We start from the raw sequence: 14,165 nt of genomic DNA on the forward strand, positions 1-14,165 counted from the left end.
TCTCACTCAGATGGATGGCACAGAAGTCGGGAACTCCTGGAACATAGAACACCTCAGAAAGTTTTATCCCTAGCTGTATTTCAAAAGCTGCCAGGACGACGATGTACTCTGTAAAGTGGAAATATGTCATCAAAAAAGGGGTTTCAAAGATACTCAGTTTGTTTACGATTGACTTGCATTCTTACTTAACTCGGGGTGACCACTATGCCCTACTAACGGAGCAATCGACTTAAGTCGGCAACGACTTAAGGCGGTGCAACATGCTCACGCTTACTTAACTCGGGGTGACCACTATGCCCTACTAACGGAGCAATCGACTTAAGCCGGCAACGACTTAAGGCGGTGCAACATGCTCACGCTTACTTAACTCGGGGTGACCACTATGCCCTACTAACGGAGCAATCGACTTAAGTTGGCAACGACTTAAGGCGGTGCAACATGCTCACGCTTACTTAACTCGGGGTGACCACTATGCCCTACTAACGGAGCAATCGACTTAAGTCGGCAACGACTTAAGGCGGTGCAACATGCTCACGCTTACTTAACTCAGGGTGACCACTATGCCCTACTAACGGAGCAATCGACTTAAGTCGGCAACGACTTAAGGCGGTGCAACATGCCCACGCTTACTTAACTCGGGGTGACCACTATGCCCTACTAATGGAGCAATCGGCTAAAGTCAGTGGCGACTTAAGCCGGTGCAACATGCTCACGCCTATGCAATTCAGGGTGACCACTACGCCCTATTAACAAAAACAATCGACTTAAGTCAGCAGCGACTTGAGGCGATCTGACGTAATTATAATTACTCATACAAGGATGACTTCTATATCCCGCAAACAAGTTTCATAACCATTGCGCGTCATTTCACTACTGCAAATTTACGAACTGATGAATTCTGAAACAATAAGAGAGTAATTATATCATTCGAATGCTGAACCGATGTCCTCTAACAAATATTCGATCATGCTAACCGCGCGCTCAAAGCACGCAAAATGTTTCTCTATTTTGCAATATCTTTCTCAGGAGCGACCGACGAAGAAGGGTGACTCGAGGAATCAGGGGCAGCATTCACATCAGCCCTTATGTCTTCAGGAACAACCACGCCGGGTCTCCTCATCAAGATTCGCCCCGCCCGAATAGCCTTGTCCATGGCTCTGTCGCGCTGGGCTCTGAGAGTAACAGAAGTTTCTTCGGCAACCTTAGCAGCCAGTCGAGCAGTTTCTAACTCCTAGACAATGGATTTCTTGGAAGCTCGGAGTTCTTTGATGGTAGCATCCTTTGCTGATATCAACTGCTTGAGGCGGGTCACTTCATCCGCGGATTCCTGCAGCTTACAGCGTTGATTGTCCAATTCTTCCATTGTAAAGCGGTGACTCCTCTCCAAGATGGTCAGCGAGTTGCTAGAATCACGATACAATCTGTCAAGACTGTCACGAGAAGCAGCAAGGATACACTTTTCTTCCTGCGAGCAAAAGTCAACTCCCTCAAAAACCAAGCAAGTAATAGGAACACAGCAAGGCAAAGCACAGTTTTGTAAATCACCTTTTCAGAATTGAGCTGAGCATGAAGAGAAGAACTCAGTGCATTGGCGTCATCCAAGGCAGCGGAGACCTGACCCAATTCAGTTTGGCTCTAAGAGTACTTCTCCTCAAAGTCAGCGCACCGCTGGACCAATTCAGCCTGATCTCGGGAATGTTTTTCCTCAAGAGTTGAAATCTGCCGAGTCATTCCTAGCAGGAGATAATCAAACAAAAAGGGGTCAGAATGTAAAGCAGTCCACAGTGAAGGCAAAGAGAAGCAAAAAAGCACTAACCAGCGTTGGTCGCCTCCAATTCAGAGATGCGATGTTGAAGTGAGACTAGATTCCAACATGCAAAAGACGAAGCTACTTCTGGGACGGAAGCACCCTGTAATCTCAGCTGGCTAGCCATCCCATCTACCAAAGCCTGATGAGGAGAACAAATGAGTGTAATGACAGCAGTTCATGCAATGTAAAAATCAAGATAAAATACAACACAATACCTGGAGGTTGGAAAAGAACGAAGGAATCCCCAAATCAGGAGAGATCAGTTGATAATCAGGCGTAAGGCCACCACCCGAAGTAGCTTGCAACGAACCAACAGGAATCAGCTCGGTGCCTTCAACAGAGCCAAACACTCGGTCAGCGGGGACGCTGCCCTCTAAAGCGACTGCCTGGTCCAAGGTTTGAGCTACCACCATACAGCCAGAGTGTGGAGGAGATCCCGCATGAACGTCCATGGAAGTACAGGAGGGAGACCCCGCTCGGGCACCCTCGGGGGCTGGGTCATAGTTTGCACTGCCCACTTGAGCCGGATCATCCCCGGCAGCACCCTCGGGGGCTGGGCAGTGGCTTACACTCCCCACCCGAGCCAAGTCATCTCCGTCGACATCCTCGGGGGCTGGGCATGTGTCAGCACCATCCTTGGGGTCCAAGTTCTCTGCAGTGGCCACCTCTAAGGTTGATGGGCCCTCAGCTACTTCCATTGGACCAGGACGATCCAAGTCAGTCTCCCGACTCTCGAGATCGCGCTCTAAGGTCGACGAGGCACGGGATGACCTCAACCCAGCATCAGGCACGTCAGCGCAAGCCTCCATTGCACCATCATCCACTGGCTCCGATAACAAGTCCTCTGGGACCATATCCTCAAGAGTCTGATCAAAGTTGGCCAGGGACAGTTCTTGCAGACCAATGAGGGCAGACAAAGCAGGAGAGGGAACCCCACTACTTTCACCGCTGGCGATGAACTGCCGACTGTTTTTCCGAGTCAAAGGAATTTCATTTTCTTCCTCCTCGTCATCCACATTGGCAACACAAGCAGCACACCCATTGGGATCAGCAACAGATGGAGCACCCACATTGGGATCAGCAGCGGATTAGGTACACCCATTGGGGTCAGCATCAGTAAATCCAGTCGCAGGCACTTCTTCAGTAGCAGGAACCGAGGTACCAGCGTCCCAATCCAAACTGGATACTCGCCGAAGGCGTCTTCTTTTCTTCTTCTGCTCATCAGCAGAAGGATCAGGCTGATTGGCTCGGCAAAGGCGCCTCGGGCGAGTACTGACAGGCTTCTGAGTATCCAAAGTTGTATCAGCCTCTGGGAGGGGCGCCACTACCAACGCCCCAGCAGGAGCAGCGTCGGAAGAATCCTCAGCCAGCAAATCAAGCATAGCACTTATCTCCGCATCACTAGGGTTCAAGGGCACCTCAAAATGGACCTGTCGTTCATCATCAGAAATCTCCCCAAGCGAAGCAACCAAGGCACTAACTTCATCAGCAGAGGGTCGCACTCTAAGGCCCAAACTGCCATCAGTAATAGGTGGATTCGACACAAAAAGGGTGAAGGCTTTGGGAGGAGGCAGGTTCCAGGCCGAGTATGCCACTGGAGCACCAACATTTGACACTTTGCCCCTAAGGATCATCTCAAGTCGGCTCACCAAGTCTGCAGAGGGAATTCTTCTGTTGGTAACCCGAGTTGAGTCGGCTAGCCCTCGATACAGATAAGCTGGGTATGCCCTGTCTTTCAACGACTGAATATTCTTGAAAACAAAATCAGTAACCACGACTTCAGCAGTCAAACCCCTCTCTTTCAGCAGTCCAACTTCAGCTAGCAACACACCTGCCTCAGCTACCTCCTGATCTGTGGGAGACTCGGTCCAGCTTGGGGTGCGAACGTCCGGCTGTCTTCCCGACCGGGAGGGGAGAGAATTCCCATAATTCTCAACTATGAACCACTCCAAGCGCCATCCCTTGATACTGTCCTTGAGAGGGATCTCGAGATATTCAGTCTTCCTCCCGCGGCGCATCTCCAAGCTGGCACCCCCAACCAACTGATGTTGTCCCCCGACCATCCCAGGGCGACAATGATACAAGTATTTCCACAGACCGAAATGCGGCAGCACGCCAAGAAAGGCCTCACATAAATGAACGAAAATGGAGATTTGCAGGATTGAATTGGGGTTCAAATGGGTCAAGTTAAGATGGTAGAAATCAAGGAGGCCGCGGAAAAAGGGAGAAATGGGAAGGCCAAGGCCGCGGAGAAGGAAAGGAGCATAGACAACGGACTCATGGGTATCCTCAGTCGGAACAGTAAACCCATGGCAAATCCGCCAAGAACAGAGTTCCCGCGGAGGAAGAACCCCGATAGATACGAGGTGGAGAAGTTCAGGCTCAGAAATGACGGACATGTGGTTACCTGCGAAAGGCAACTGGCTGTTGGGGTCGATTGGAGGAATCACCACATCAGACATACTCGAGGTCTTCCTCTTGGGCGCCATCTTGATTTTACCAGTGAGCGGAATGGGAGGCGAATAGCAGAGAGGATTCGGAAGCGAGAAAGTAAGAACTAGGGCACGAAAAGCAAAGGCGGCTAAAAGCGCAGCACTTATGGGATATTCTCGAGCCAGATACCGCTTCAAAAAGTGCCCAGTCAGCACCCGGCGGTTATTTCCAAAACCCCGGCGTGCCACGTGGTCACCCGGCAGTTATTTCCAGAACACCGGTGCGCCACCTCATCACTCGGCTTTCATCCTCAAAGAGACCCGCGCGGCCTGCTATCACTCGGCGTTACCTCTAAAACGCTGATATCGTGTTCAGTCGCTCGGTGTTACCTCTAAAACGCTGACGTCGCCCTCCAGTCACTCGGCGTTGCCTCTAAAACGCTGATATCGTATTCAGTCGCTCGACGTTGCCTCTAAAACGCTGATATCGTGTTCAGTCGCTCGGTGTTACCTCTAAAACGCTGACGTCACCCTCCAGTCACTCGACGCTGCTTCTAAAATGCTGATATCGTTTCAGTCGCTCGGCGTTGCTTCTAAAACACTGATATCGTATTCAGTCGCTCGGCGTTGCCTCTAAAACGCTGATATCGTATTCAGTCGCTCGACAGTTATCTCTAAAACTCCGATATTTTGTTCAGTCACTCGGTAGTTACTCTAAAGCGCCGACACCATCTACAAAGTTACTCGGCAACTATTTCTGAAAGCATCAGTTTGATGCCCGAGTTATTCACTTACTGTCTCAAAGGAATTAGCTTCACAAATAAGCAGGACAATCATCAAGGAGAAGCCAACATCATTCTTTCATTAGAGAGGAAGATAACATACTTACAAATCAACTCTTTATGAGTTGATACTTTACTACTACTACTACATTACATTACTGCTACTACTACTACACTACGCTATACTACTCTACACTACTAAATACTACTACATTATTCTAACTATACTATACTAATATCTAAAAGACCAGTGGCGTCTAGCCACTGGCCCTGCTGCTGCCGCCGCCGCTGCCGCCCCTGCTGCTGCCCCTGCTGCTGCCGCCCCGGTTGCTGTCCCTGCTGTCGCCGCCGTCACCGCCCTTGCTGCCGCCGCCGCCGCCCTTGCCGCTGCCGTCACCGTCACCGTCACCGTCGCCACCGTCGCCGCCGTCGTCGTCGTCGTCGTCGTCCTCGTCCTCGCCGTCGCCGTCCGAGTCCTCCTCATCCGAGGAGTACTCCGACTCATCCGAGCCCTCGAGCCCGGAGCGCTCGACGGCCCGGATGTACGTCCAGACCTCCGCCGCGAGCCCCTAGGAGTCGTCTGAGTCATCAGACGACTCACGCAGGGGGATGAGAGCCGGAGACCCCTCAGACTCAGAGGAGAACTCCTCCTCTGAGTACTCTGAGTCACCAAACTCCTCCGATGGAGGAGTTGGCTCACGCTTGCGCTTGTTGTTCTTGCCCATGGTGGAAGCAAAACGAAGAGAAGAAAGGGAAGCAACAGAGAACATCGAGAGATGTGAAAACGCCAGAGAGACAACGACGTTATTTATAGAAGGAGAAGGCAACCGCTCACCTCCAACCGCGGTCACTGAACAGTCGCAAAGCATTCAATAAGCACTTCAACCCGTCTGAGGACGCGTCAGGCGGCTGACGCCGTTTCATGCAACACAACACCCATTGGGACTCCAGTCAACAGCGCGAAGGATATGATTACACCCGCCATCACATCACATTACTACTCAGAAGCAGCCGGCTAAAACACTCAGCGTACCAAGCCGTTCCTTGCCCACACCCATTGGGGGGACGCCCAAGAATTATCAGTATATTTTTCAAAACGGTCACATCTGTGCAGGGCACACAGTGAATACCTCAAGACAAAAATGAGATACCAGTAAGGATCAGAGGAAAGCCAAATATAGCCAGTGAAGTACAAAATATGGCCGACAGAAGCGACGTGAAGACTAGACAGAGAACGTCCATCAAACGTCCAATCAGTCGCAGAGCAAATAAATTGCACTACCTAGCAAGATATGGTAGGATTGTGAACTCGGCTGCTAAAGACAAAATATATGCTGACCTCTGAAGCATAATATTGATGACATAATGCTGACCTCCAAAGCATAATGCGGATAGCTTCATGCCAATTTTTACAAACAGAAAGGATAATTTTCAGCAAAGAGACACAAAAGGAAGACCTTCGAATGGATTATCCTCAAAAATCCATTTGAAGGTCGGGGGCTACACCCATTGGGTGCACCTCCGGTGCACCCCATGGATTATCATTCCAAGCCAAGATAGTACCGACTTCTAAGGCATGGGACAAGATTAAAAGGCCGGCCCTCAACCAAAACGCAGGAGCACAAATGGAGATAATTTCTGGGAAAGACCTTCGAGTAGATTATCTTCTAAAATCTACTCGAAGCTCGGGGGCTACACCCATTGGGTGCACCTCTGGTGCACCCAATGAAGCTCAGAATCCTACAAAATTGAAATGCTGATCTCTAAGGCACAAGCACGAAACAAAGCTTCGGTCTACGAGTGATCAAAGCAGGAGGAGACAATAAGAAGTCATTTTCTTCAAATCACCTGCAAACTGGACCTGGGATCTTTGGGCTGATTACCTCTAAATTAACCCAAAGATCGGGGGCTTGTGGGGGATAGATATCCCCCGGGTCCACTAAAAGAGTAAAAGACCTCACGAAAGGCCCAAGGGCCCAATAAATCGTAAGGTCATTCTTTCGTGGGCCTGGGGAGAGACAACCAGCAAAGCAGATCGACATAAGGCTGGATTGGTGCAAACCCGGACGACCCACAACGTCGAGCGAGTAACCACAACAGAGATCCGACTTTCCCGCGTCGGAGCCCCCATGCAGCGGAGCCATGCGAGGATAGGTCGGCAGAGCAGAACTATAGGAAGATAAACTCAAACAGTTCACCATCTTTTAGCTACACATTGTTATCATATCCACGTGTATTGCCCGACGGTCGAATAGGCCTAGGGGCACCCCTTCAGATCGATCGACCCTATTACTTAGCCACCCACATCAACTCTCTGCATTCTCAATCCAGAGAGCTCTCTTGTAACCTTGTCCACCAAGCATACTCACCAGGACGTAGGGTGTTACGCGTCTCCAAGCGGCCCGAACCTGCAAACATTGTCCACTGTCTCTCGTGCATCTGGCACGAACCATTTTGCTACAGTCGTCGACACCGTCCTACTCTTAAAAACACCTTGAGGGGCATCCCCGGGTGTGCGGTCGGACCCAAAACACCGACAGGCTGCATGGCCGAATACGCCCGTCGCAAGCATCCGTTTGGTTGGGCTTTTTTCTGATGAGCTTTTTCTGAAAAGCTGCCTGTGGAGAAAAGCTGGTGTGGGGAGAAGTTGGCTGAGAAGAATCCGAGTGTTTGGTTCGGCTGCTATGGAGAGAAGCTGGTGATTAGAATCTGGGTGTTTGTATATGCAGATTCTGGTATTGTAGATTCTAAGTGAAAAAAGAAAACAGGCAAAGACACAATAATGAGCACCTCATTACAATAATAGTTTTAATAACCCAGATCAGTCACAATAGTTGGATCGAACCACAATACCATAAACCAAAAATAAATAAATTGATACAGATATGCACGATTCAACAGAAAATCAAAGTAATGCTCAAGTTGAAGTTGAAGCTTTACCTCTGTTAACAAAGGATCATGCATCACTAATTCAACAAGTCACTGGATACATCGCATGACACAAAAAAATAGCGTGCGGGGCGACTTACGTCCGAGAAGCGGTTGGGATTCCTGGAGACGCGAGGGAGTGGCCGCTTTTCTCCAACAACCCACTTCTCCTTAAAGCGCTTTGCCTCGCAGTCATCGTGGAATCTGCGCGTTTGGATGACCCGGGCGGATTGTGGCCACCAGAAGCCGCTCAAAAGCGGAAACAAACGGGTCGCTCGACGTGCTTTAAAACTCTGTGCCTGTAGCTGCATACACACGCGCGGGAACCAAACAGCCTGTATATGCATATTGTCATGCAGAGGCTGAAATAATCAAGTTATTCCCTTTTCTAAAAAATATGTGAAGTCAGTGACGAATGCTATCAACTTCTGAACAGATGTGATTCAGTCGAGTAAGAGTATGCATTGTTTGACTTCTCTTCTGAATTGTTCTATTTTTGTTGGCTGGTCTCCGTGATTCATCCGGATGGATACAAAGAAAAATGGCCAAACTTGCAGTTCGGCGCGCCAAACTCATACTTGTGTGATGATGTGCACATGTATATACATCTTGTTATGTAAAGAAATGAAAAACTACCCAATTATTTTTGGAGGATTCTCAGAACTATCTTGAGTTAAAAATTGCCTTTCTCCCCTTCTCATAGTAGTTAGCTAGCTCAGCAGGTATATGTTCTGATTTCAAACATGAGAAGAGAAACAGGGCATAGCAAAATCCAAAATTGAGGAGCGACAATCTTGACCTCGTTTGTCACAAAAGAAATTTAGGGGTGGCAATGTGGGCTTTGTCAAATTCAACGCTCTATCTTGCCAATGAAGTCAAATAGAGTCCGCCCCGCGTTGCTTCTCTATAGAAGGCAGAAGCTGCATGCCTATATAGATGTGTTGCAGCTCCATCTTCCATCACACAAACATTTCAACATCTCCTAAAGCAGCATCGGCTAATACCACCGACTCTTGCTCACACAGCTCGTTCTCTGCAGCTGCCGCACATAGCTAGTGAACGACCATGGCGTCCCAGGCCATCGAGAGCCACCGTGCCGGTGCTGAGGTCGTCACCGGAGGAGACGCCATCTGCAGGAAGAAGTCAATCGAGCTGCTGGAGGAGCTCGGCCTCCCCAAGGGCTTCCTGCCCCTTGAGGACATCCAGGAGTTCGGGTACAACCGCGAGACAGGGTTTATGTGGCTGGTGCAGGGGAAGAAGAAGGTGGAGCACACCTTCAAAAAGATCAAGCAGACCGTGTCGTACGCCGCTGAGGTGACGGCATTCGCCGAGAAGGGCAAGCTGAGAAAGATCACCGGCGTGAAGACGAAGGAGCTGATGTTCTGGCTCAGCGTCGTCGAGGTGTACGTCCCCGAGGCCTCGCTAGAGAAGGTTACCTTCAAGACTGGCACTGGCCTATCCGACACCTTCGATGCCTCTGCCTTTGCGCTGGGAGAGTAATTAGCAGTCATAAAAATGGTTGGCTTCAAAAGACATGCATAATCTATCTTTTGTATTTGTAAAATTTTCATATATATTGAGATGAGTTTGTGGTACTCATGAGCGATGCCCATTGAAACATTTCTATGAAATTTCTTGTTTATCAGATAGTTTTCTTTTAAAATATCTCACTTCAAAACATTAAAAATAAACGTCCCCGTATTCATAGATGAGTTTTTATATTGGAGCATATAGGTACGTATTTATTACTGTTGAGTTTGTGATCCAAATTCTGAAGAAGGCGGCCAAGTTAGCGAGCGAAGCGGAGGCCCGTCGCCCAAAAGTCGGAGGTATAGCTATATCTAAGGCTACATACATACTTGCAAGTATTATGCAGTGTGTGAGGCTACAACACCTACCAACTATGTTGGACACGACAATGTAGGACATTGCTATAGTCAAGCTTGAGGCAGCAGTATACCATGAGTACTATATAGTGTGTGCACCTATAGCAACTACCAAAGGCGCTTACAATACAACAACTATGATAAAATGGGAGTAGTTTGACTTTTGGTGGGTGAGGCACGCCATCGAGGCAGGAATGTAACTCTCCACTATCTTGTGATATAAAGAGAAGTCATAAAGCAACGTAGAAACCAGACACATTTCCATTTAGGTCACGAAGGTTGCATCCAAGTGTCATGACCAGGGCTAAGAACACACTAGAGTCGCAACTCGCAAGGGCTACTTTAGGTTGCAACCGCCAAAGTCCAGAAGTGTTGAAGTGCATGTTTCTAGATCCTCTCGTTAGCTCAGTTATCAACTAAATATGACAACCTTTCGTATTTGCTTCTATACATATATCGTACAAAAAATATAGGGTATTACGCTCAGATGGCCTAAAACTATTTATATGATATATGTGAAAACTATCGTGTTAGTGTTTTATGGCTAAGCTTACATCTTTTCTCTGATTTTCTTTGGTACCCTTGGTATCATGGTGTCGTATCCCATGGTAGTAGCCATCTAGTCTAATTAAATAACGGCTCACAAGCATTTGGGTGTACCACAACAAAGAAGTTATGTCAAGATCAAAGCATACAAGATTTGCTAAAGGGGAGAGATTTTGAAATAAAATGACATCATCTAACATGTTAATTACCGTAGCACAAAAGCTGGGCAAAACGTTGTTGATCTGGCTCAGATCGTTCGTTGTTGATTTTGGTAATCTGGTCAATCTGGCAGAAAAGAAATACAAGAATCTTATATCGCAGATTCTCGAGTTGGCAGCAAAATGTTATAAAAAATTAATTATGAGGTGGCGACCTAGAAGGTGGCAGGGGCCAGACACTTGTCAGTCCCCTTATCCTTTTCTTAGATGCTTTATTAACTGTGGGTTGCTTTTGTTTCTTGCTTTCATCGGGCTAGTGCCCACGATCTTAGACTTGTTGATTTAAACCCTTTTAGCCTATCATTTTCCTCCTTATCAATATATTAGGTAGATTTCCTGCCTATTTCAGAAAAAGCTGGACAAAGATTTTTTAATGTCGGATCCACACTCTCTAACTCTTCAAGTCATAGTCTGAATTGTTGTCTCCTCGTTTAGAGAAACTCCAATAATTCTCTAAATCTTAAATTTAAAAAGTGAATAGAAAAACGCTTCTCTAATAGTTCTTGAAATGGACTTGCTAAATTTAGTTATTTGCTATCCAACCTCATTTACTCTCCAGATTTGGCAGCTCGATAACAACTCTCTAAACGCAGTTGTCGCCGATTTCTTCACACCTACGTGTTCATTTTCCCTTTTCCCACACAACGACTAGCCAGGCCCGACGTGCTCTTTTTGTATTGTCGCGAGGCAGCCATGTTCGACACGCATGAAACAACCTTCTCCTCTGTCGTCACACAATCGGTCACCCATAGGTCACGTCACCGGACTATCACTTCCCAGTGGGAGCAGGTCTAGCAAAACTAAATTCAACGGGAGTAGGCCTATGAGAAATTGTTGGAGGCCAAACTATTTTTTACTCTCAATAGCTATTTAGCAACTTGCTAAACATAAGTTTAGAGAGCTTTTTAATAGAGAACTATTAGAGTTACTGAAAAGGCTAAAACCAATGTTTCAGTTAAGAAAGCTTTCAATGCTAACTTCTGCTTATGTGCCTTTTAGACCACACATCCTCTTGAGTACAAGGAACACTTATCTTTCAAGTTCATGTAATAGTAAATGATGTTTGCCATCTTTTCATGTGTGATGCCAATACATGACCGCTAAAACCGCATGGCTTCTTTAACTGAAACTGTATTTTTTCCCTCACTGTTTGCATAGTCAACAACATCCAAACCTCACCAATAATCTACTATAACAATTTGTACCACATCAAACTGTAGCAGTTCTCAACAAACAAAAGCAGAAAATAAAGGGAGAAAAACGCAGACCACAACATGTCTGCCCATGCATCAAGTGCTGAAAGTGAGTATTGTATGTCGCCCGTTGCGTTCTAGAGTCAGGTGAAGACTTGATTCGACTTCGGCATTACAGAACTTTCTTAAGTTAAAAAATGTCCTTTTCTTTCTTATACTAGTGAGCTTGCTCAGAAGGTATATGTTCTGATTTAAAACATGAGAAGAGAAGCAGGGCATAGCAAAATCCAAAGTTCAGGAGCGTCAATCTTGACTTCGTTTGCCACAAAAGAAATTCAGGGGTGGCAATGTGGACTTTGTCAAATTCGACGCTCTCTGCCAACGAAGTCAAATAGGACTGCCCGTCTCTATAGGAGCTGCATGCCTATATAAATGTGTTGCAGCCCCTTCTCCCATCACACAAACATTTCATCGCCTCCTAAAGCAGCATCGGCTACTACCACCGACTCCTGCTCACACAGCTCGTACTGTGCAGCACATAGCTAGTGAACGACCATGGCGTCCCAGGCCATCGAGAACCACCGTGCCGGCGCTGAGGTCGTCACCGGAGACGCCATCTGCAGGAAGAAGTCAATCGAACTGCTGGAGGAGCTCGGCCTCCCCAAGGGCTTCCTGCCCCTCGTGGACATCCAGGAGTTCGGGTACAACCGCGAGACAGGGTTCATGTGGCTGGTGCAGGGGAAGAAGAAGGTGGAGCACACCTTCAAAAGGATCAAGCAGACCGTGTCGTACGCCACTGAGGTGACGGCATTCGCCGAGAAGGGCAAGCTGAGGAAGATCACCGGCGTGAAGACAAAGGAGCTGATGCTCTGGCTCAGCGTCGTGGAGGTCTACGTGCCCGAGGCCTCATCGGAGAAGGTTACCTTCAAGACTGGCACTGGCCTATCCGACACCTTCGATGCCTCTGCCTTTGCGCTGGGAGAGTAATTACCAGCCACAAAAATGGTTGGCTTCAAAAGACATGCATAATCTATCTTTTGTATTTTAAACTTCCATATATCTTGTGATGAGTTTATGACCCATAATCAAGGGCCGTGCCCATTGCAGACATTTCTATGTATTTCCTTGTTTATCATATAGTTTTTAAATATCTCACTTCAAAACATTAAAAATAAATGTGCTTGTAGTCGTAGCTTACTAGTCGGTTGCCTGTGCGTTGCGACGGCTTACAACAATAACCACGTAAACTATCCACAAAAAAAAAATTCAAGATTTTTTATTGATTATCTCCGCTCTCCATATAGTATTTTTGATTTGGCTAACTGATGTTATTGTTTACTACATGCAATATGTCTTAGTACAACACGACCAATGAAGTGAGCGATTAGAATAGAGTTCACAACGACTATAGATGTTCAAACGGACCGGGCTTGCCGGGCAGCCCGAAACCTGGCACGGGTTTGGCCCGGCACGAACCCGGCACGACACGTAGTGAACCTGGCCCGTGCCGGACCGGCCCAGTCACCGGGTCGTGCCTGGGCCGAAGGCGTGGCACGACGGGCTAGGCCTGACACAGGCCGATTTTATTTTTTTATTTTTTCATATAAATATATGTATTATATTTAATATAGAGTATAAAACAAAAGAAACATGTGTTTTTGTTGGTTATGTGGGTGTAAATAAATGTTTAGAGCTAATAAATATGGTTTAAATCCTCAAAAATGCATACTTTTAGGACATTTTTATCATTTAAACGTCATATATTGTTATGAGCCCGTTAGGCCCGTCGGGCCCTGGACCGGCCCGACACGATTATTAACCTAGCGGGTCGTGCTTGGGCCTCGCTTGGGGCCGTGGGCCGGCACGGCATGACCCACTAGCTAATTTGGGCCGAGTCGACACGGTCCTAATCTGTGTCGGGCCTAGTCGTGCTCGGACCGGTCCGGCACGGCCCGCCCATTTGGACATCTATAACAACGACTGACTAAACGAACATAGATTATAAAATGACATAATTCCACCATAAAGAGACCAAATAAGAGAAAGTTTGTGAACTCAAGTTTCTAAAATAAGTCACATGAACTCAAACTTAAAAAAAGATATATCAAAATATGGAGTGATTGTTAAAGTCAGACATCAATAAAAGCTGGATGTGCTCCATATAAATATGCTACTTCGTAGCAATTACTAACGTTTAAAACCAACAAATAACCTATCATTTTACTGTTAGTGTGACAAATCATTGTTGCTCTATCCAATTCAGCAACCTCAAACACCATGAGGTCCATTGCGACAATGTGGTCTCAGAAACGACCTAATGTTTGCAAGAGCCAAGAACGTCATGTCGTGCTTGGGTTGTAGCCTCGGCCC

At 47.3% G+C, this 14,165-nt stretch overlaps 2 protein-coding genes across 2 annotated transcripts; both read left to right on the forward strand.

The window, feature by feature from the left end:
* The first annotated feature begins 8,920 nt into the window (after nt 1–8,920).
* Nucleotides 8,921–9,597, forward strand: LOC103645824 (Os07g0120600-like protein). The gene has a single exon (XM_008670545.4). The coding sequence runs from the start codon at nt 9,018–9,020 to the stop codon at nt 9,450–9,452; it is 435 nt and encodes a 144-aa protein (XP_008668767.1). The 5' UTR covers nt 8,921–9,017; the 3' UTR covers nt 9,453–9,597.
* Nucleotides 9,598–12,244: 2,647 nt separating this feature from the next.
* Nucleotides 12,245–12,958, forward strand: LOC103645823 (uncharacterized protein). Its single transcript, XM_020549247.2, has one exon. It carries the CDS (start codon nt 12,351–12,353, stop codon nt 12,780–12,782), a length of 432 nt encoding a protein of 143 aa, XP_020404836.1. The 5' UTR covers nt 12,245–12,350; the 3' UTR covers nt 12,783–12,958.
* The last annotated feature ends 1,207 nt before the right edge of the window (nt 12,959–14,165 follow it).

The sequence above is a fragment of the Zea mays genome, chromosome 2 (assembly GCF_902167145.1).
Source record: "Zea mays cultivar B73 chromosome 2, Zm-B73-REFERENCE-NAM-5.0, whole genome shotgun sequence".
Lineage (NCBI taxonomy): Eukaryota > Viridiplantae > Streptophyta > Magnoliopsida > Poales > Poaceae > Zea > Zea mays.